Source organism: Cucurbita maxima, unplaced genomic scaffold (genome assembly GCF_002738345.1).
Source record: "Cucurbita maxima cultivar Rimu unplaced genomic scaffold, Cmax_1.0 Cma_Scf00021, whole genome shotgun sequence".
Taxonomy (NCBI): domain Eukaryota; kingdom Viridiplantae; phylum Streptophyta; class Magnoliopsida; order Cucurbitales; family Cucurbitaceae; genus Cucurbita; species Cucurbita maxima.
Window position 1 is genome coordinate 3772202 of NW_019272037.1, and position 23552 is coordinate 3795753.

The following is a 23552-nucleotide window of genomic DNA, read 5'->3' on the forward strand; positions in this document are numbered from 1 at the left end:
ACTTCATTTCACTTACCTAGTAACCCTCTCGGTCGAAGACGAATTGTTGTATAAGGTTGCAAGACAAAGTCTTGGACTCGGGGTCAAATAGGAGAGAGAGAGAGAAAGAGCTAGTCAGATAAACAGTTTGCATACGTGGCAGGGGCATGGGAAGACGCATACGATGACCCCTAGGCTTGGGTTCTCGGATTAGGAAGTTAGATGTATACCCTAATAGAATGCGGGATTTAAGATACCAAATTTATTATTAAAAAAAAAAAAAACACAACAAATTTTATTTTTGCATTAGTCTAAGATTCAAAAAATAAAATTTTAAACTTAAAATTAAAAAACACGTGCATACAAAATTTCTAGAGAAGTATAAGCCAATTTGTGTTCACTTTTGTTGTGTATGCTGGCATCAGTCGACATGTCGTTTGTATTATCAACGGGCCGTCCCAAACTCCAGCCCATATATGGTATGAGAAATCGTTATAAAGTTACCGGCGTGTCGGCTAGTGATAGTCGACAAGTCGGCCGAGTGATAACAGTGATCTACCCGCCACTGCGAGAGAAGCTTTGTACACAAGCCAGAAGCTCCTGCCGTCGCTACCTCCTGACTTTCTATCTTCGATTCATTGTTTGGTTATGAAGCAGTGAAAATGTTGTTTCAGATTCCCCGATTGACCAGCTCCCTCAGGGAGCCATTCGATGTCGACCAGGCGTATCTCCATCGCAAGCTCCTTCTTCAGAATCGCAAACCGACCCAGTATTATCTCTCCCAATACAATTTTTTTGTTCGTTTCTCGTAATTGTTCTGTTGTGAATTCAGCTTTAAGACTTTGAGAGTCTTAGCTGTTCTTGGGTTGAATTAAAATGTTATTAAATCAAGGAAAGCGGACTCTATAGTGGATTGGGCTAACGAATGATTTGCGAATACATAACTGCTTAATTTCTTATATCCTTTGTTCACTCCATCAATCTGTGCGTTACCCACTTTGATTTTTCTGTCGCTTTAGGAGTGTCAGAGTCTTGACTGTTTTTGCATGGAATTAAAATATAAGTAAAGCAAGCAAAATGGACAATATAGAGGATTGAGCTAATGGATTGATGGTTTTTGAATCTGAATACACAGCATCTTAGTTCTAATGTGTTTTTTTTTTAACTCCATCAGTCTATGTGCCAAATTGAGCTAGTTCTTTATGCTGAACGTAATGAAAATGTCTCTTTTTTTATTTTTTTTTTAATCATGTTATGCAATCTAGTTCTGTAACTTCATCTGGCGAGTCAGAGCTTGCACGGAGGATAGTGTATCAATGGGATGAAGGTACAGATCATTGTCACTTTGCATCTTTACGTAAATTTGGTCGTGAATCTGCATATTTCTTAGCTTCTTATGGTGTTATTTCCTTGATCGAAATCGGTGGAGCAGCATCCTTTGAAGTTCGACAAGCCTATAAGCAGTTCATTGCGGGAGTTGTTGGATTGGTGGACAGAGAAGTACCATCGGAGGAGCTTGGCGAGGTAGCGCTGACTATTTATCGCCTTTTTGGAGAGCAAAAAGAAGAGAATGATCTCAACTGGACTGCTAAAAACAAGTAAGAATATGGTTGCCAATATACAATTTCTGTTTCTTAAAGATAAAATCTGAAAGCACAAGTGTTATTTTATGTTATTAGATTTTTCTTGTTTTTATTTCAAAACGCAGAATAAAAGAACTAAGGTTTCTTGAATTAGAACTCGATATAGTACTTTTTCACGTTGAGAAGTTAAAATTACCATCACAGAAGCTTTGGACTGTAACTGTGAATTGAGCATGTTTTTGGGATGTTGACTTCTTCTATTATTTTGAAACGCAGAGAAGAACTGCAAAAGCTTATTGGCCATGCAGTTTCAGATGCTAGGCTGCAGAAAGTTGTTTCTCTAGCTCAGAAACTATTTACTTTGCAGCCAAGGGATCATGCAACTACATTTCTGGCAGAGAAGCATGTTAATAAGGGTGACTCCGAAGTGGAGTTTGGCGCTGATCTTGTGTTTAGAGAACCTGCTAGGTTTATGGTGGATGTGTCACTAGAAAATTCAGATTTACTGAGCAAGGATTTTACTGCACCTACATTTTATGACAGACAACATGTGCATGATGATTCCATTAACTTTGATCTCTCTAATGAAAGAGGAAAGTTAAATTTGAGTTGGTTGAGGGATGCATGTGATGAGATAACCAGAAAAAGTACCTCACAACTTTCCACTGATGAACTTGCAATGGCTATTTGCCGAGTCCTTGATTCAGAAAAACCTGGCGAGGAGGTAGCCAAGTATATATATTTATATATTTATATATGTTGAATATATTTATAATAGAACTTGCTTATTTTGTAACGTATGAACTCTCTTTCTTTCATTCTGAAGATAGCTGCAGATCTATTGGATCTTGTTGGTGATGGAGCATTTGAGTTTGTTCAAGATCTTATATCAGTAAGAATATGAACTTAACTTTTTTGAAAATCCTTGTTTATTACTTTCGTATTTCCCACCCCTAATCTTCCTTTGCTCTGCTTTCTTTCTTTCTTTCTTTCTTTCTTTTTTTATTTGTTTATTTGTTTCTTTTGGGTGTGGGTAGGAGGAGGGTGGAGAGTTAAGTGAGAAATCTTCTAATGGAAGGTTGAATGTGCAATAATTATTAATATTTTGAATATTTAATTGTTGACAAGAATTCTATTATTAATTTTTGTTTTATTTTTAAAGTAAAAAAAAAAAATCTTTGTCAAAGTGACATGGTTGATGTTATTAACTTTTCTTTCCCTTCTTGTTATAGCACCGAAGGGAACTTGTAAATGATATTCATCACGGGTTAACAATAATAAAATCCGAAAAAACGAATTCAAGCTCTCAATCACGAATGCCTAGCTATGGAACTCAGGTATGATCTGGATCTATGATTTTAATCAGAATATGCGTTGACAGATGGAGAAATCTCTCATCAAGCACCTTGTTTTGAATTTAAGGTTACTATTCAAACAGAGTCAGAAAGACAAATTGATAAGCTTCGACGTAAAGAGGAAAAGCGAAATAAACGAGGAATTGACTATGGTACTGATAGTGATTTCTCTGCTATAAGCTTTTCTTCTCTAGTTCAAGCAAGTCAAAGGAAAAGTCCATTTGACGATCTTATTGGTTCTGGTGAGGGCGCTAACTCCCTTACTGTTAGTGCCCTTCCTCAAGGAACACAAAGAAAGCATTTTAAGGGATATGAGGAGGTTATTATCCCCCCAATCCCAGCAGCACAAATGAAACCTGGAGAAAAGCTGGTAAATCTTTTTATTATTATTTGGTTTCTTTATCTCCAAATATCTTTGTTTAGTCAATAATTATAAGAAGGCGTACCATGCAGATTATGGCTAAGATGCAATTGTAAGCTTTTCAGAGTTCACTTAACGATTTTCAGAGTAACTTTAATATAATAGTGTTTGAAGAAGATAACTAACCCAAAAATAAAGTTCAAATTTCAACATGCACTATGATTAATTCAAGGAGAAATATTATGGTTTGATGCCTACAGATTTCCTATTAAGCCAGGGCAGAATAAGTTTGAACTGAAAGTAAATTAACAGATTTGGATTGCCAAATCCCTCAAATTTTATCAAATATATATGGTGCTACAAAGTTAGTTTCAATCTTTCTATGAACATGGTAGAGATTGAGTTTTTTAATCACTACTTTTTAAAATCTTTGATGTTTCTGTCTCCTCCTATTATAGTTATAATGTTTTCACGGCGCAGTGATTTCTTTTCATTAATAAAATCAGGGTACCATTTTTCCCCTTATTAATTTTCCAGATATTTTTTCTGTAAGAAATGGTACTTACTAACGCTAGACAATATTTATCAAACTTCTTAAGAACTGGGAATTGAAGTTCCTGTTCTTTAGAAACTATTCTTTATTGTAATCTGTTGAGACATGTATATATTGAAGGCATTTAAAAAATGAGATTGTATGATTTTTTTTTTTTTTTGTATGGACTGTAAAATATGGACCACTAGACTATTCTTTATATACTCGTGTTTCATTTAGCTTTACTTGTTTCAGTAACCATATTTTAAGTTTTCGATTCTGCATGTATTCTAAAATTTGCTCACATCTATTATTGTATCTGTATACATTTTCTTTTTTCATTTGCTATCAGATTGAAATAACGGAGTTGGATGATTTTGCTCAAGCTGCTTTTTGTGGATTCAAATACTTAAATCGTATACAGAGTCGCATTTTTGACACTGTTTATAACACCAATGAGAATATACTAGTGAGTTATTTCCTTTCTATTTGTGGAAACTGAAATCTTGAAATTGTACAGATTATCTTCCGTGTTCTGATTGTATAATTATTTTTCTTGCAGGTCTGTGCTCCCACAGGAGCTGGGAAAACTAATATAGCCATGATCTCCATTCTCCACGAGGTCTGTACTTCTATGTTTGTAACAAAAATGCCTTGCTCATTTGTTTGGATACAATATTCTGGTCGTTAATTCATTTATGGTGGAGTAACATCCGTAGCACAGGCCTCTCTGAAATGGGATATGTCTTTATAGAGGTGATAGGAGCTGAAGAGTTGCATTTACCTTGATACTTTCATCTTTGTGTTATATGATGTATACTAATAGATTCTTATTATATTCACTTGATCATACAGCTAACTGAACTGGCATAAATGATATTTTCATGCTATTGGGTTATTTTAGTCTTTTCAGGTGGTGTACATTTCTTAACCCAAATTTAAAGAAGTATATGAGTGACATTATGGCTCTGCCAAGCACAGAAAGATATTTTTTAAACTTATGCAGTGAATGAATTACGGTTTTGTTTTGAGTTCCAGATTTCACAGCATTTCAAGGATGGATATTTGCATAAAGATGAATTTAAGATAGTTTATGTTGCTCCTATGAAGGTAAATAGCTTTTAGATAGCTTTCAGTTTGTTTTTAATTCTCCGGTGAGGTTTTGGCATGACAGCTTCTTTTCTTGGCTGGTGTTATACATCCTAGGCGCTGGCTGCAGAGGTCACATCTACTTTTAGCCATCGCTTATCTCCCTTGAATGTTATTGTAAGAGAACTAACTGGAGACATGCAACTTTCGAAGAATGAACTTGAAGAAACTCAGGTTGCTTTACTAAACTATTCATTGTAAATTTTCTTCTCAGTTGTTTAAAGTAACAAAGATTGTTTCTGCTTTTCAATTGACACCAGATGATAGTGACAACACCTGAGAAATGGGATGTCATAACTCGCAAAAGCAGCGATATGTCACTGTCGATGTTAGTCAAACTCTTAATTATTGATGAGGTACATCTTCTAAATGATGACCGAGGGCCTGTAATTGAGGCACTAGTTGCACGAACGCTTCGTCAGGTAAACTATTCTTATACAAGTTTTCATTGGGTTTTATATGCTTGACGTAGAAGTGTTTTTCTGAATCATCGAAATGAGCATAAGTTAGAATACCATTTTACTACTAGTTTTCATGGCATGTTTTCATTCATATCAATAGATTTCTGAAATGGTGCTTTATTTAGAATTCAAGGAATATATAGTGTGTTCATGACTACTAATTTTTCTGTATGTTGACAGGTGGAGTCAACACAATCAATGATACGTATTGTTGGCCTTTCAGCCACCCTGCCTAACTACTTAGAGGTTTTCCTTCACTATGCTCTGAAAGATCCTTTTGTATCATCTTTTACTGGGCCATCTTGAACCTCATTATTTTTGGCTAACTGATTATAATCACTCTATCTCGATCTAGGTTGCACAGTTTCTTAGAGTGAGTCCTGGAACAGGACTTTTCTTCTTTGATTCTAGCTATCGTCCTGTGCCTCTTGCACAACAATATATTGGTATCAGCGAGCACAACTTTGCAGCTCGCAATGAATTGTTAAATGAAATATGCTATAAGAAGGTATTTATATTTGGGATCTATGCCAGATTCTACCTTGGAAAAGAACTTCATTGATTTAACATTTCAATTTAACACATTTGATGTCAGGTTGTTGATTCATTGAAGCATGGGCATCAAGCAATGGTGTTTGTTCATTCCCGAAAGGACACAGCAAAAACAGCTGAGAAATTGGTATACTATTTCCATTCTGTTCAATTTGCCAATGGTCTTCTACTTTGCTTAAAGTTCATACACACATTAAGAATTTTTTTTTTTGCCACCAGAGGAGCAAGCATTTGATCACCACCATGTATTTTAGTTATTTTTCTTTTGATTATGGGAGCTCTAAATGATTATGAAAGGATTTTGAATCAATTTGGCTCCCTATGATTGTCAATGTAATATAATGAACTAGAAACCTTTTTCAATTTATTTTACAAAGAAGTGGGATTGACTTGAACTATTCAACTATTATGCATTTATACAAAAATAGGTTTAGATTCCACTCTATGGAAACAAACATGAATTGGATATATCCAAAGGGGATCTGGTGAGAAAATTGTCTAATCAAATGTTTCTAAAGTTGTGGGTGCAAGAAATTATTCAGAATACTTATTAGAAAAGTAATGGGGTTGTTTTTAGTAGTTGGTTTGAGAGAGGGAAGGAAAACCTGATTATGGGCTTTAAGTTGGGAAATGGTGATTTCATCTTACTCATTTACAATATGTAGATAAGATTTTCTTTTGTTCAGGAAGATTCTCTTGTTAACGACACTGTATTCACATGTAGGGAAACTTCCCGTCACAAGATCAATAGAGCCAGCATTGATTATTGTGAGGAGAAATCTTGAGATGAGATATTACATGAGCTATTTGCTGATGTATCTTGCTCTATGGATTAGAATATTATACTGGCTGTCTTTCACAATTTTTGTGGCATTTTCAGTAGACTTGAAAAAACAAAGAAAAAAAGTCCACCATTGCTTAATTCTCTCGATTATTGTTAGAGAAGGTTATTCCTTTATGAAAAATTTGAAAAATTTAGCGGGCAAGTATTGGAGTAGGTTTTGTCTAATTTGTGGATGTGCTATATGGCTAAGATACTAGGTACTGCATTTATGTGCAAGTCCAATCAGATAATAGTTAGAATTTTCACTTTTTTCGAATTGACGATCAGTCATGTAGTAGTTAGATTCTTCCTGTTTCTTGAAGGATATTTTTCCATTTCCCACCGTATTTTTAATTATTTATTTTGTTGCATAGTTGGCTTTCAACGGGTAATAGTTTAATCTCATCCAATTTTATCTGATATGATCGCTATTTTACAGTGGACATATTAATTTCATACTTTCTTTCCCCTAATTTATTATGCATTATGTAGGTCGAACTTGGCCGAAAGTATGATGATCTTGAGCTATTTAAGAATGATGCGCACCCACAGTTTGGTATTATCAAGGTAAATACGCGAAATATGTTCGTACTTGTCTTATGATCCTGGCCAACCTTTTTTCTAATAATTCTTTTGCCCTCTTGTTAAAATTATGCATTTCAGAAAGAAGTCATCAAATCCAGGAATAAAGATCTCGTAGAACTTTTTGATCATGGGATTGGTGTACATCATGCTGGAATGCTACGTTCTGATAGAGGTTTAACTGAAAAGCTTTTCTCTGATGGACTATTGAAGGTTGAGCTCACTCACTTCTTGTTAAAGCCCAGTACCTCGGATTTTTGACTGATTGAGTGGTTATTTGCTTTAGGTTCTTGTTTGTACAGCCACCTTAGCATGGGGTGTAAATCTTCCCGCTCATACGGTTGTTATAAAGGTAAAAGTGTTGTTCAAATTGTGATATTGTATTGTTTCTGATTCCAACAATTTGGATGCCTGTGCATGGGTTCTTATGTATTGGCATGGCACTCTGGAGTATTTTTGTTTTGGCCTTTCAGTTGCTCCTTAGCAACATTGTTTATATACTCTCAATGAAAGTCCAAATCTTGGAGTCCTTTATTGTACTTTTCTCTTCGGTTGCTCTAGCTCTTGGACTTTGCCAGCATTTTTGTATGGTTACCTTTGGTTGTCTTTATTCTTCTAAATGGAAGTGATTTCTGTAGGAAAACTACTATATTCAATTCTTATTAAAAAAAAAAAAAAAAAAAANTATTCAATTCTTATTAAAAAAAAAAAAAAAAAACTACTATATTCATATCTATCATATGTATGTAAAAATTTACAAAATTAAAACTTAAGTTGCAAAGATAGAAAAACTAAAACACACCTATATGAGGGATCACACTTTTATCAAGGCACCTCAACAATTATAGTTAATCAAGGTTAAGGTATATTAGTGACCACTTTTGATTATCGTTATTTGATGGGTAAATATATTTTAGACCTCCAATCATGAAGGTTTATTCCAAGAAGGGTAGACAAGGGAACTTAGTTCCAAATGTTTATAAGGAGGTTTAGTTTTAGTTTGTTACCTGTTGAAAGAAGTTTAGTTTATGTTGGTTATCTGTTCTTGAAAGTTCGAATGGAGAGTTAGGGAATGAGTTCAAGCCATGGTGACCACTTACTTGAGATTTAATATCATATGAGTTTCCTTAGCAAACAAATTTAATAGAGTCATGCAGTTGTCCCGTGAGAATAGTTGAGGTGCATGGAATCTGGTTTAGACACTCATGGATATCAACTAATATGGTAGGGTCAAGCCCCCAATAGAAGGAATTTACAACTTTCTAGTTTGTTATGTGTTTCTCCTTATGTATTGCTTGGTGTTCTGTTTTCCAGGGGTCATGTTGTCTTGTATTGAGTCAGTTTGTCAAGGTGTGGAGAGAAAGTTGACCTCTAGAATTTGTCTAGAATTTGTCACAAATCTGATAAGTTGTAATTTCAACAGTGTTATCTGATAACAAATATGGATGCCAATCAGTATATCAATTATTTAATGAGTAGGTGTATCCATGATTTGTTGCTCGTTGCTTGCTTTGGTATTGTTATAATGTTGTCTGCATGCTTCACTGCTATTTTTTCACTTCATAATTATCTTCTGCCAACTTCTAGGGCACCCAATTATATGATCCAAAAGCTGGTGGATGGCGAGATTTGGGTATGCTTGATGTCATGCAGGTGAGAGTCACTTTTTTCACTCATGGTATACATGTCCTAAACGATCTCATATTTTTTCTTTTTACCTCAGATTTTTGGACGAGCTGGGAGACCTCAGTTTGACAAAAGTGGTGAAGGCATCATAATTACATCTCACGATAAACTTGCGCATTATTTGCGATTGCTCACAAGTCAGCTCCCTATAGAGAGTCAGGTACGTATGTGTGCTATTGTCAATCTTGGAGCTATGAATTATGTTCTTTTTTTTTTTTTTAGCAATAAATGAACACTTTTTTATTTTTAATCGATTTTTTTTTAATTAACAAATCTCCTTTCACTACAATAATTAGAAAGTATGGAAGAATACCATAAAACTGTGACCAACCGACATTAGGACTGCATGAATTACCAAAAAGGTGTTGCCAATCAGAACAAGTGGTTACTAAAAAGAAGGTTTAGGAATATGAATCCGTAGAGTTGCCAGAATGAGGCACTGCAGATCTTTCTACATGCTCTACCGAAACCTAAAAATACTCTCTTTTAAATAAAATATTCCAAAAGACAACTAATACACCAGCTTGCCATAGTTAACTACCATTATCCTGGAAGAAGAATAAACGCCAAATTCCTCCACTTTTAACCACAGAGATGTCAAAAGAATTCCAAAACAAGCTTCTTGCTGGAGTCTCAAGAGAACCTTTCTGCTCCTTTCTTGATGATAGCATGTCCACTTTAGTTTTGTGATTTTGAAGTTTGTTGTCTCTCTTGTTTACTTTTTGGTTCTCTCTTGGGAAATAATAATAATAAAAAAGAACTGAATATAAGCTTGTTGGGACCAAGGAAAAAAAAGCTTAGGCTCTGTAGAAGGTGTTGAACCTCATTTCTAGGGCGACAAGTGAAGAAAAATTTGAGTTTTCTTCGTGTTCTTCAATCTCCAAAGATTGCAGAGGAAAAAAAAAAAAAAAAAAAGAGGGCAGGGGTACGGTGAGTCAACCAACTGAATATACACAAACTTTCAAGTGAAACACCAGAAGGATTTATAAACCACACTCAATAATTATTGACTCCTTGGATTATAGAATTGTAAAGCGAACTAACCTCTCAATCTCTCCCTGGAAAAAAGCTATACAAAACATGAAAAACCAAATAAAACCATCATGAGTTGGCCTAGTGACCAATAAGGACCAATGTCAACAGTATAGGGCCTAGAGAGATAGGTTCAGGCCATGAAGATGACCTATTTAGGATTTAATATCCTATGAGATACCTTGGAAACCAAATGTTGTGAGGTCTGGCGGTTATCTTGTGAGCATAATCAAGATGGCTCGGACACTCACAAATATAAAAAAGCACAAAAACATAGGAAGGAGAATTGCCTCTGACTGAATAACTGAGGAAATTGTGGAGCTTAAAAGGAGATGGGGAAATTGTGACTGGTGGGTATTGTTTCTAAGCCATGGATCCTCCCAAACATGCACTTTGCAACCAGACATAGAACTTAACAGATGATAGACGACTTGATGCTTTATATCTCTATTGGCTCCAAGTTTTCTTCAAATTCACTAATTTCTTTTTGCATCGAGCGGATCCAAGATATACTACTTACAAGGCTAAGAGTACTATAAGTCAAGCTGATTCTTTTGGGGCAAGGATGCTTCCTTGTTTGTCTAAAAGTTGAGAGAAGAATTTTCTTTCATTTTGAATAGAAACCTGGTTCCCTGTGTCTACGGCCATCTCTTTTCTTTCCTGACATTGTTGGTAAACTTGTTGAAACTTGACGATTGACTCCTTTGTCCTTTTTCATGCTTTCATTATATGAATTGTACTCTATTCGAAAGACTTCTGAGCAAAGATTTTTGGTCAGAGAAACTTTATATTCATTTTCTGTCTGCTTAGGCTGAAACATGGACCAAAATAAATGAACCATAACAACCTATAAAGCTAGGTTTCCATGGACGTAGGGGAGGGAAAGAAGAGGCTGGAGTGTAGTAGGGAACTGATTTGTTATCTTTGCACGATTTAAATTATAACTTCATACCCTGATTAAAGCTTTCTTGAACTCATGAGTCCTTATTCTTGTGCATGGCTCCTTATTCTTAAGGTTTGGTAACACCTATGTTTATGAAAATTTAAATGTTCTTCATTCTGCAGTTTATTGGTTCCTTGAAAGATAATTTGAATGCGGAGGTTGCACTGGGTACTGTAACGAATGTAAAGGAAGCTTGTGCGTGGCTTGGATATACATATCTCTTTATAAGGATGAGACTAAATCCTCTGGCATATGGTATTGGATGGGATGAGGTATGTTTTTAGGTTTGTTGGTGCAAACTAAGAGGTGGATAATATGTTCTTCTATTATTTAGTCTTGTTTGATCCTACCATATCAATGTATTTGTTCATTTGGAATATCTGTACAGAATCTTGTTTGCTTGTAAATTGTAATATATGTTTGTCTACAGTACAAAATTTGAATGAAGTTTGAACTAAGAAATGGTAACCACAAGTCTGTCCTTCAAGGAAAATTAACAATTTCAGAACTTTTTTTTGTTCATATTTACAATTTAAAGTTTTCCATTTTTTTTTGTGTGTTTCATGATCATAGTATTTTCTGTTATTCTTCAGAAAACCAGGATTCTTCTTTGAAGCAATGGCATGCGATGATGCCAATAGTCTTATTCAAAATTGTCTGTATCATATTTTTATTTATTTATAGGGTATCTTTTGATTTGAATTTGGTAGGTCGTGGCCGATCCATCTTTGAGTTCAAAGCAAAGAGATCTCATAACAGATGCTGCACGTGCGCTTGACAAATCAAAGATGATGCGTTTTGATGAAAAAAGTGGCAACTTTTATTGTACAGAGCTGGGCCGCATTGCCAGCCACTTCTATATTCAGTATTCCAGTGTTGAGACGTATAACGAGATGTTGCGACGTCACATGAATGACAGTGAGGTTGTTGATTGTGACCTATTGTTATTCTTACTAGATTTTTCCATTCACTTGGTCATTCATATTTTATTATTTACTGAATCTGTTGTTTTTTCTCTGTTGTCTTTCCTTTATCACAACCAATCACGACACTGATGCTCATAAGGACTGATTGATTTTACTGTATAATTTTGTTCTTTAAAAGTGAAGATTGCATACTTCATCTTTTCTTGTCTATGCTCGTTAATAATGTAGATATCTTTTGAGCTAACTGGTCTGTTGCGTCTACAGATTATTGACATGGTTGCTCATTCTTCTGAGTTTGAAAATATTGTTGTTCGAGATGAGGAGCAGAGTGAGCTGGAGATGTCAGTACGAACATCATGTCCCTTAGAAGTTAAGGGTGGCCCATCAAATAAACATGGAAAAATTTCCATCCTTATTCAGGTTGCTTTGTTTAAAATTGTTTCTAACTTAAAGGAGGATGGAAAAACACTTGCTAATAGTGGTTATTTTATTTCAGTTGTACATTTCCAGAGGTTCCATCGATTCCTTCTCGCTAGTCTCTGATGCTGCTTATATAAGTGCTAGCTTGGCTCGAATTATGCGAGCTCTATTTGAAATATGTTTGAGAAGGGGTTGGTGTGAAATGACATTGTTCATGTTGGAATACTGCAAAGCTGTTGATCGTCGAATATGGCCACACCAACATCCTCTAAGACAATTTGACAAGGATCTTTCTTTAGATGTTTGTCTGAATTCTATTTATTATTCCTTCAGATTGTCTCAATTCTATTTTATTATTCCTTCAGACTTGTTTCCTCTGTTGAAGCTCTCCGTTGGAGTTCTTATTTTCCTTTTTTTTTTTGTGCTACCAGATATTGCGTAAGCTTGAGGAGCGAGAGGCCGACCTGGATCGTCTGCAAGAGATGCAGGAAAAAGACATAGGAGCACTGATCCGTTATGTACCTGGTGGAAGAGTAGGTTTAATTATACGGATGTTCTAACTTGTTTATTTATTTATTTTTTGTTAAAGATATTCAAACTGACCTATTTTCCCCCTGTTTTCTTATTGAAGTTGGTTAAGCAGTATTTAGGATATTTTCCACTCATCCAGTTATCAGCAACTGTCAGTCCAATAACAAGAACAGTCCTAAAGGTAAACTTTTGATGCCATTCTTTATATTTTACTATAAGTTGTCTCGAGAGGTCACTCTATGGTAACCTTGAACTATTGGCTATAATCAGACATCTATATTGTTATTAGGTTGAGGTGCTCATAACGGCCGATTTTACATGGAAAGATCGTTTTCATGGTGGTTCACAACGCTGGTGGATACTAGTTGAGGTGATAACTTTCCGTTCAGGTGTAATAGTGTATAATTACGTTTTCTTGTAGAACTCTCTCTACAACTTATATTTGCTGTAAAAGGATCTTCACTATGCTTCCAGTTAAATTAAGGAAATGCAACCATGGAGAATTTTGTAAAAACACTCTCTGGTTTTCAAACTATTACAAAGAATTATTCATTCACATATTAACATCTTGCACTTGGAATTGAAAGAAACTTGATCCAATTTGTTTCTAGTTGTTCAATTGTATTTTTGAAACGAGGATGAACATATCTACTCCTTTTTCTCTTTTGTCATATTCTTCCCGGTAACAGTTGTTTTACATGTTGGATTATTGTGCTTGCTAGTTTATGATCAAATTGTCTTTTAGCTTCTGAATTACCAATGTGCACGATTATTTGAATAGGACACGGAGAATGACCACATCTATCACTCTGAACTTTTCACGCTGGCAAAGAAGAAAGTTAGAGAGCCTCAAAAGCTTTCCTTTACTGTCCCAATATTTGAGCCACATCCACCTCAATATTATATTCATGCCGTTTCTGACTCCTGGCTGCAAGCAGAAGCATTTTACACTATATCTTTCCAAAATTTAGCATTGCCGGAGGTAATTACTTATTTATGTCCACTTTCCTTTGTATAGATAGCAAATTTGTATTTTTCATGTTACTTTTATGCTTTCAAAAGTTTTGGTTTAGATATGGAAGTTGTGTTTTTTTTCAGGCCAGTACGTCGCACACTGAGCTCCTAGATTTGAAACCTCTTCCAATAACTGCCCTTGGTAACAGAAGTTACGAATCCTTGTATAAATTTTCACATTTTAATCCAATACAAACACAGGTTTGTAAAAACCGTTTACTCTTAAATGAGTTGAAGTACACTCAACCTTATTGGTGTTGCCATATCTTTACTTATTGTTTGATGCTTCTGCCTGGTTTGCACAGATTTTTCATATGTTATATCATACAGATGATAACATTCTGTTGGGTGCTCCCACTGGGAGTGGAAAAACCATATCTGCTGAACTTGCTATGCTTCGCCTCTTCAATACTCAGCCTGATATGAAGGTAAAATATCTCTCCAGGAAAAATTAATTATTGTCCGTAGATAACTCAAAGTACAAGGAGTGATGGTTGTCAGACTTAAATTGTCGGATGTTGATGTTGTTGGATCAACTTTCTGAAATGTTTCCTTAAAATGAATGAAGATGCTCACTATGCATCAATATTTTCTTTGGTAAAAGAACCACTCTCCTTTAGCCAAGTGAAAAAACATGAAAAAGCTGGCAAATATATGTATGAAACATTAAATATGGGTTCATTAGCTTAAACTTGCGCATATATGTCTTAATTCATGACATTAAATATGGGTTTATTAGCTTAAACTCTCACATATATGTCTTAATTCATGAACTTAAGCTCTTAGGTCTAGTGGTAATTTAAGTTGGTATGAGAATTGAAAATCTTGTTTTCAAATTTCTACCTTGTCATGGCCTTTCGATTGAGTATTTACAGTCACTTTGTTAGGTTTTGTGCTAACTTTCAAGTTCACAAGTGATGGGAGAAGAATATGTATAAAATATTAAATATATCCCAACTTATTGTCTATTTACATCTAGTGGCTATTTAACAAAACTCCCACCACAATACAAGGTTTGCCTTCTAAAAAGGGCAACTCGAGGTGAGCACAGCTCAAATGACATAAAGTGTGTACCTTCAGCCAAAAGAGGTTCGAATCCCCGACCTTGTGTTGAACTAAAAAAGAAAAATAGCTATATCTGAAAGAAAACCCAACTGGCCTTTATAATAATAAAAAAAAAATAAAAAAAAAAAGTAGCTTTAAGGGAGGCATTGAAGTGAGAGTCAAATCTACTATTATCCCAAGAATTCTCTCCTTTGGAGAACTATTTGTTCCTCTCCAATTAGAAGTGCCACAAAAAAACTTCCTTTCACCCTCAGAGGAGCCGAAATACTCCAAGCACCCGAAAACAGTTGAGCCAAATCAACATCTCTGTGTTTCTCTCTTTTTCATGTGTTTTTCATTTTGGGGCTTTCGGCAGTTCGGGATTTCTTTTCTTTTGGGTATATGTTTCTGTTTATGTCAGTTTATCAGGTTGGATCTCTTGTTGAACTCATAGTGTAACTTTTCCTTTGTAATGCAGGTTGTCTACATAGCACCTTTGAAGGCCATTGTTCGTGAAAGAATGAATGACTGGAAAAATTGTCTTGTTTCTCGGCTTCACAAAAAAATGGTTAAATATTACATCTTGGATCTTTTTTACTTTCTTTCTGGGGTTGTGGTTCTTGCTCCTCTTTGATATTCAAGTTTCTCAATGATTTTGGTTTCAGGTTGAAATGACGGGAGATTATACCCCTGATTTGATGGCACTTTTGTCAGCTGATATTATAATATCAACCCCTGAAAAGTGGGATGGTATTAGTCGAAATTGGCATAGCCGAAGTTATGTTACAAAGGTGAAATGACACACAATTAGATTACTTTTTGGAGAATGAAACAAAAGTTTGATTGCTTGAATTCTCTAACTTAGCTCTCCTACCATCGAAATTTCTTTAGACGTCTATGGAGGACACCTTTTGTTGCACACTACAGGCTACAACTAGTGTTTCCATGGAAGTTTCAATCCCTTAAACGCCATAGCTGGCACAAAGAGAGAGAACTCCTTGTTTCTCCTACTCTCAGTTTTTATTACCCTTTACTTTGAGGCATTAGTTAATGCAAATTGCTTTCCTCCAATTTTCCTAGTCGTGCAAGTCCAAAATGACGGGTTCTTATTCCCATATTCATATCTTTTTGCATGTTGGAGGCACATTATTAACAAATGACATTTATAATAGGTTGGACTAATGATTTTGGATGAGATCCACTTATTGGGAGCAGATCGAGGACCCATTCTTGAGGTAGTTAATTATCAAGCTTATCAATTTAATTCATGATGCCTTTGATGGATTTTATCTAAACTTCTTCACATTTGATTTTGTATAACGTATCTATAATAATATTGCATCAAACATGTTAAAAGTTATATTAAACATAATAAATGATTCTTAAAGATAACATTTGTTGCACATGATTTTGTGAAGTTACTGCTTGAACTCTTAATTTATGCTGTGCTTTGGCTTATTTTCGTGTAAGGATTCCCTTAATGTCAGTTACATTGTAGTGAAGATACAGCGTGCCTCTCATCATGGAGAAACTTTAATGCTTAATCCAACCCACATTCTTTCCAATTGGATGACTTGTCGATTGAATTTACTCAGCAAACCTTGGAGTTGATTTAAACTGAACTAATGAATATACATTTTTCCCTTTAAAAGATTTAGGGCTTGATAGCATAGGATTCACATTCGTTTATATTACTCTCTCTTTTAAATTTATTTCCTCTTTTGTGTCACAGGTTATTGTTTCAAGGATGAGGTATATATCATCACAGACTGAGAGAAAAGTTAGATTTGTAGGCCTTTCAACTGCTTTAGCGAACGCAAGGTATGGAAGCACGACTGAATTATTTATCATTCTTAAAAGCAATACAAATTGCAGTCTTGTTCTTCTGTTCTCAAATTTCTATACTAGTTGATTTTGTTTTCTATTCCAAATATTTTTTGTTGGGAGAAGTGTCTCCCCATGATAAAGAGCACACAAACACACACAGATGATGAACACAGTAAGTATGCTGAGCAGTTAGAAGGAATGTTTGGAAGAATAAAAACAGAGAGATAATAAAAGAGGAGATCAGAAGGCATTGATTTAGCTTATGTGCAACGACCTCCTCTAGACAATGATCTTCTAACCTAATAGCATACCTAGATAGGTGAAACACCAAGCCAGCTTCTAGTTCCCAACTTCGCATTGCCAAACCCAAACCACCTTGTGCATATCTTGGTCGATGCTAGAGCCTCAACACCGTAGACTTATATTAAACTAGATGATGTCTAAAGAGCTTAATGCGATAAAGCATTTTTGTCGATGCTTCACCAAGCGGAGCCATTCCTGTACAAGTTTGGTTTTGTCCTTTCTTTTTATGAATAAAAGATATGTGACCTGTGAGTTATCTTATGTTGCATCTTCAAATTGCTTCTGAAAGCCTGCAAAATAGACTCCGCTGATAATACTAGATAACTGTAAGAATGTTTAACGAATTTCTTGCTTGGTGCATCTATTTAAATGCATCTTATGGTTCAAGAATAGCATCAGACTTTTCATGGTGTTGTTGATCTTAAATTCTAAAATAGGGTGTTTATTTTGATGTTTTGGGATTTCATGTTAGTCTATAATACTCTCATCTTGTTCTTTTATCAGCAATTTGGGTGACTGGTTGGGTGTTGGAGAAAATGGACTTTTCAATTTCAAACCAAGCGTAAGGCCAGTGCCTCTTGAAGTTCATATCCAGGCAAGTAAATTCGGTGAACATTTTTATATTTACCCTCTATGGTTGAATCTTGGGTGAATTTAAGAGACGGTATACCTATACCTAATGATTCTTGCAAGGTTGGCAAAATAAGTTTTTGCTTAGTTTTATTACATCTATTATGTACCAGTGCTTCTGAAACTCTGCATTAAGAAAGCTTCCTCGGAAACTTGGTTTATTCAATTGGACTTCAATCAAAGGAACAGAAATTTATTGAGTGTTCCCCAATTGGACTTCTAATTGCTCTCATACAATGTCTGAAGAAACATAAAGTAACGTATTCAAATTATGTTTGTCTTTAGTTCTTGTCATTAACCCTAATGTAGACGTGATGCTTTATTTATTGAAATTTAGATAATGTGGCATGATCCATCTGTTGGATGTTTTGGCATGATCCCACTAATCTAGACTGCCTCCAAGTTCTAAGGACCTAAAATTTAAGGTTTCTAGAACTAGTATGCTATTAACTTTTCATTGACGTGGTTAAGAAAGAACTTTTCATTGATGTGGTGAAAGTTCCGGAGTTCCAAACTATGATACTAATTTCCAATGCAAAAACAAAACAAATAAAGTAATTCAGTACAATTCTCCCTATTAATGTCCACTCAATCTAACGCTCTGAAAAAACTTCCCCAGCTACAATTTATTCTGGCTTTTCCTCAAAAGTATCAACTATAAACATTTTATCATGATTTTATTTCGTTTATGCTTGCTAGCCCTACTAATGAACGTTTTGACATTTTTATTCAGGGATATCCTGGAAAGTTTTACTGCCCTAGGATGAACAGTATGAATAAACCAACTTATGCTGCCATCTGCACCCATTCCCCAACCAAGCCAGTTCTTATATTCGTCTCATCTCGTCGTCAGACAAGACTCACAGCATTGGATCTTATTCAGGTGAGATCTTGATTAATATGAGTAAAATCTCCATTGTTTGCTTGTTCAATTGTGTATTTAGACTTTAAGAGCTCACTGCAGCTTCAGCGTTGCTTCCTATACAAGTTTCCTGATACAGCTTATGCTTTCTAAGTTCGCTAGCGACAACCCGTTATCTAATTTTTTATTTTTATTTTTATTTTTTATGGTTCAAGTTTGCAGCTTCAGATGAGCATCCAAGGCAATTTATTAATATGGCCGAAGAAGAGCTTCAGATGATCCTTTGTCAAGTTATTGATCAAAATCTCAGGCACACCTTGCAATTTGGTATCGGGCTACACCATGCAGGTCTAAATGATGGGGATAGGTCTATGGTTGAGGAGCTGTTTGCAAACAACAAAATTCAGGCATTTCTGTTATCCAATTGATCTATCTATTCTGCCTAAGTCCAGATTCAATACAATAAACTCTCTTTATATTTTACTGATTTAGCTTTTCAAACTATCTAATGGTAGGTATTGGTTTGTACTAGCACATTGGCTTGGGGTGTGAACCTTCCTGCACATCTAGTTATTATCAAGGTAAAGCATACTTTTCTGTTATTTGTTTAATTTAACGTTGATACTGTAAGCAGTTAATTTTTATTTGGCTGGCATTTGGGTCTGAAATTGAAAAAAACTTGAACATATTGTTTATTTTTCAATCAATTTCTTAAGTTTTTTACTAACATGCAGCAAGCAATAGAAATCTCTCTTTCTCTCACCCTCCATGTCTAGATTACTTTAAATTTCCTTTTTATTCTGTAGTTTTTGTTTCAACCTCGTTGATAGTTGTTGAGCAATTATATTTTAACAGGGAACAGAATATTATGATGGAAAATCCAAGAGATACGTTGATTTTCCAATCACAGATATTCTGCAAATGATGGGTCGTGCAGGTCGACCACAGTATGATCAACATGGAAAAGCAGTTATTCTTGTTCATGAACCCAAAAAGAGCTTTTATAAAAAGGTCAACCTATCTCATCAATTTATATATTTTTATCCAATAATCCTTTATTCTGACAGTCTTGGTTCTTATAACTACTTTCAGTTTTTGTACGAACCATTCCCTGTTGAGAGCAGTCTGAAGGAGCAGTTGCATGACCATATCAATGCTGAGATAGTTTCGGGCACCATTTGTCATAAAGAGGATGCAGTGCACTATCTTACCTGGACATATTTGTTTCGTAGGCTGGTAAAATTTCTGCAAGCGCGGTGCATTTCCTTATGCTTGACCAGTGCATGCAGGTGTTTGGTTGTTGAATGCAATGTGAATTGAAATGTTTAACAGGGAAATGGATCGATCTAGTAAACGATACGATCTTTTAATCTGTCAAGGATGTTGTCCTTTGCAGAAGTTCTCACATCGTTCTTTTACAGATGGTAAATCCTGCTTACTATGGACTTGATAGCATGGAACCTGAAACTCTAAGTTCGTACTTATCTAGGTAAGAACACTTTTTGTTAGATCCAGTGGAATTTCTTTTATTCGCATTTCAATTGTCTCTGGATGATGGTATGTGGTGAGAATTTTCCTCCAACAGTTTAGTACAAAGTACATTTGAGGATCTTGAGGATAGTGGATGCATAACGATGGATGAAAACAGTGTGGAGCCAACGATGCTGGGCTCAATAGCATCTCAGTATTACCTCAGCTACATTACTTTATCAATGTTTGGCTCAAATATAGGTCCAGATACGTCACTTGAAGTAAGTCATGACTATTGGTTATGGGTCCAATGTGGATGTTTAGTTTACATTTGCCCTCTTTGCATAGTTTCTCACTATGTTTGTTGCCTGTAGGTATTTTTGCATATCCTTTCTGCTGCCTCTGAATATGATGAGCTTCCTGTGCGGCATAATGAGGTAGTGCTCTTTCTTACATGTTCATTATTACTTAATTGTAGTTGTTAATGACTTACAGACTAACCAAGAGCCATATAATCAATGATTTGTCGGTAAAGAACTACCTAAAGCATACATTTTGTAAGTTGTCACAGAAGAATTTTTAGAACACAATGATCTTTAGTGAAATCGTATCCTGAAACATTGTAACAGATTATGTGGTAGGCTCAGTTTAATTCCTTTCTACTTTTCATATAGCCACTCTGACATGTTACCAAAACACTCTGACATGTTACCAAAACCTTTGAATTTTTTATGTTTTTTTTTCATATCATTTACTTTGAACTGATTGATAATAGCGTATAAATATCATGTAGTTCGATTCTCATTTATTCTCTTTACTATCAAATTTATTAAGGAAAATTACAATGCTGCTCTATCCGAGAGAGTTCGATATGCAGTGGACAAAGATCGACTTGATGATCCACATGTGAAGACAAATTTACTTTTTCAGGTTTTTCTTTCACTTTAAATGTATCCTTTTGATCTGAAAATCGACTGTTTTTTATGTGCTAATCTTAAATTTGGTCTTGGTTTTTTCCATATCTCTCAATGGAATTCAGGCACATTTTTCTCAGTTGGAATTACCAATCAGTGACTACATTACCGACTTAAAATCGGTGTTGGATCAAAGTATACGCATTATTCAGGCAATGATTGATATATGTGCCAACAGTGGATGGCTGTCAAGCTCGATTACTTGCATGCGTCTGTTGCAAATGGTCATGCAGGTCATTCTCTTCATAGTTTTTTCTTTTTCTTAACTGTTCATACTTGGAGAGAAGAAATATAGACTAATAAACAAACGTACATGGAAAGGCAAAAAACGGTAAGAAATCAATAAGCTATGGAAAGGCTCAATGATAGAATAAAGGGATTTGGAAAGGACAAGCGAAGCGAGCTTGCAACGGGTCCCACATTCAACACAATGATTTGGAATTTGGTTTGGCTAACTATTTGTTCCTTTCTACATGTTTTTCCTACGTCCTAGCAATGCTGTTCTGTGCTCTTCGTGGTAGGAATTTTTAACACGCTACTGATACTTCTTTATCCACTGACAAGAGAAGCGAAGCTTCTAGATAACCGTACCCTTTCATTATTGTTATGTGTTTCATATTCTCCTTGCTTGTTGTACTTAAGGGAATCCATTGCCTGAACTCTGTAGAATACCATTCACGTTTCAAGCCAATGGGTATAGTGTAGAATCGAGAAAATATGCCACGAGACATGCCTTTTAGTCTATTTACCATTGTTATTACCATGTTTGAGATATTCAAGGATGCCAGACAGGCATTATCCTTCCTTGCAATGTGGGAAACGAACTAGAATAAAATTTGCCGACTTACATGATATTTTTGAAACTTTCAGGGCTTGTGGTTTGATGTAGATTCTGCATTGTGGATGCTGCCATGCATGAACGATGACCTTGCAAGTTCACTTAAAAAATCGGGATATCTTACTCTGCAGCAACTGTTGGATCTTCATAAGACAACTTTGCAAAATTTGATTGGAAACTTTCCTGCAGCAAAATTATCTCAGGTCAGAAATGTTCTCCATGATATTTCTACATAACTTTTTATATCCAAGGCATTAAATTTCCATTGACGTATCAACATTTACGTTCTCGAGTTTAACATGGACGTGAGAAATGAATCAATATTTTTACTATATCTTGACGAAACATAGAAAATATCAACAAAATGTTACTAGTGTGATAGTTCTATTTTTAGTTTTTAATTGTGAAATGTTTATTAATGTTAAATATTTTATATCGTTTATAAAAAAAAAAAAATCATCCATGTTGACATTTCCATCAAATTAAGGCCGCAACATTTTTGTCAATATCTACATTTAAAACGGTTTATAACTTTTTCTTTCCTTTTTTTTGGCACCACGGAGACGTTTGTGTATGTGGCTTGGCTTCCAATTAGTTGACTTCCTCGATAGCATTTTATCTGATTTTGATGTTTGTTTTTACTGTTTTTACAGGATTTGCAGAATTTTCCTCGTGTCCAAATGAAGATAAAACTTCAAAGGAGGGATGAGGACGTTGAAAAACCTCCCTCTCTTCACATAAGACTGGAGAAGATAAGTTCGAGGAAAAACCGATCCAGGGCATATGCACCACGCTTTCCCAAGGTAAAATTCTCAGCTCCATTCTTGACTACCAAGTTGATGTAAATTAAAGTACACGTTCTTTTGCAGATAAAAGATGAAGCATGGTGGCTCATACTTGGTAACACCTCTACGTCGGAACTGTATGCTATAAAGAGAGTTTCTTTCTCTGATCGCCTGGTCACAACCATGCAGTTGCCTCCAAAAAGAACTGATTTCCAGGTTCAAGTTCTCACCAGTAACTAAAGTTCCTGTGTTCCCCTCATTGTTTTCCCTTTCTCCTCGTCTTTTTTTACTTTTGAAACTGAATTAGTGTAGAGATTTTGCTTTGAAACTGAATTCTTAAAATCCAAACAAACAAACCCACTTAGTTTGGATTTTAATAATCGTCATCGACACATCGACTTTCATGAATACATTTGTATGTTGAACTATCATGAACGTTCTGACATGCTTCTTAATACTTTAGATGTGGTATGTTTTCCAGGAAATGAAGTTGATTTTGATCTCAGATTGTTATCTTGGTTATGAGCAAGAATACTCCATTAAAGAAGTGATAAGTGGAAGCAGTTGATCCAATTACGACCTTTTCAGTATCCAAAGCTAAGTCCAATGGCCTGGACTTGAGAGAAGACATTAGATATCACCACTGGAGAGGTAGAACGACGGGCTGTTAGAGATAGAAAGAGATACTATACATTTACAGGCATTACTTGATATCCATAAATGGGCGTTTAACAGGGCGCTACAGTTCTGTCATATATGAATCTCCAGTGTAAATAAACCGAACCAAATAGTATGTTCTGAATATATTTAACATTCTAGTTCAATGATGGGAATCTGGTTTAGATCAATTTTCAAATTTAACCATTTGGTTTACTACCTTGTTCATTTGA

General features: G+C 35.2%; 1 protein-coding gene across 1 annotated transcript; it reads left to right on the top strand.

The window, feature by feature from the left end:
• Positions 1 to 531: 531 nt before the first annotated feature.
• LOC111495379 (DExH-box ATP-dependent RNA helicase DExH14) lies at positions 532 to 23550 on the top strand. Its single transcript, XM_023145389.1, has 49 exons — positions 532 to 748; positions 1245 to 1306; positions 1412 to 1577; positions 1839 to 2286; positions 2389 to 2454; positions 2795 to 2899; positions 2985 to 3287; positions 4163 to 4279; positions 4373 to 4432; positions 4849 to 4920; positions 5017 to 5133; positions 5220 to 5381; positions 5601 to 5666; positions 5776 to 5928; positions 6016 to 6099; positions 7288 to 7362; positions 7459 to 7590; positions 7664 to 7729; positions 8965 to 9030; positions 9101 to 9223; positions 11161 to 11310; positions 11749 to 11961; positions 12229 to 12384; positions 12461 to 12685; positions 12816 to 12917; positions 13016 to 13096; positions 13205 to 13285; positions 13697 to 13897; positions 14014 to 14130; positions 14235 to 14357; positions 15452 to 15541; positions 15639 to 15764; positions 16146 to 16208; positions 16706 to 16794; positions 17608 to 17698; positions 18467 to 18616; positions 18811 to 19002; positions 19111 to 19176; positions 19451 to 19606; positions 19688 to 19831; positions 20017 to 20084; positions 20181 to 20346; positions 20440 to 20502; positions 20900 to 20995; positions 21105 to 21272; positions 21910 to 22080; positions 22531 to 22680; positions 22747 to 22878; positions 23144 to 23550. The coding sequence occupies exons 1-49, from the start codon at positions 642 to 644 to the stop codon at positions 23228 to 23230; spliced, it is 6267 nt and encodes a 2088-aa protein (XP_023001157.1). The 5' UTR covers positions 532 to 641; the 3' UTR covers positions 23231 to 23550.
• The last annotated feature ends 2 nt before the right edge of the window (positions 23551 to 23552 follow it).

Coding starts and splice junctions, on each gene's coding strand:
- LOC111495379 (XM_023145389.1), top strand. CDS start 642: ATGTTGTTTCAGATTCCCCGATTGACCAGCTCCCTCAGGGAGCCATTC. Junction 15,765..16,145: donor GCCGAAGTTATGTTACAAAG/GTGAAATGACAC, acceptor CATTTATAATAG/GTTGGACTAATGATTTTGGA. Junction 16,795..17,607: donor ACTGCTTTAGCGAACGCAAG/GTATGGAAGCAC, acceptor TTCTTTTATCAG/CAATTTGGGTGACTGGTTGG.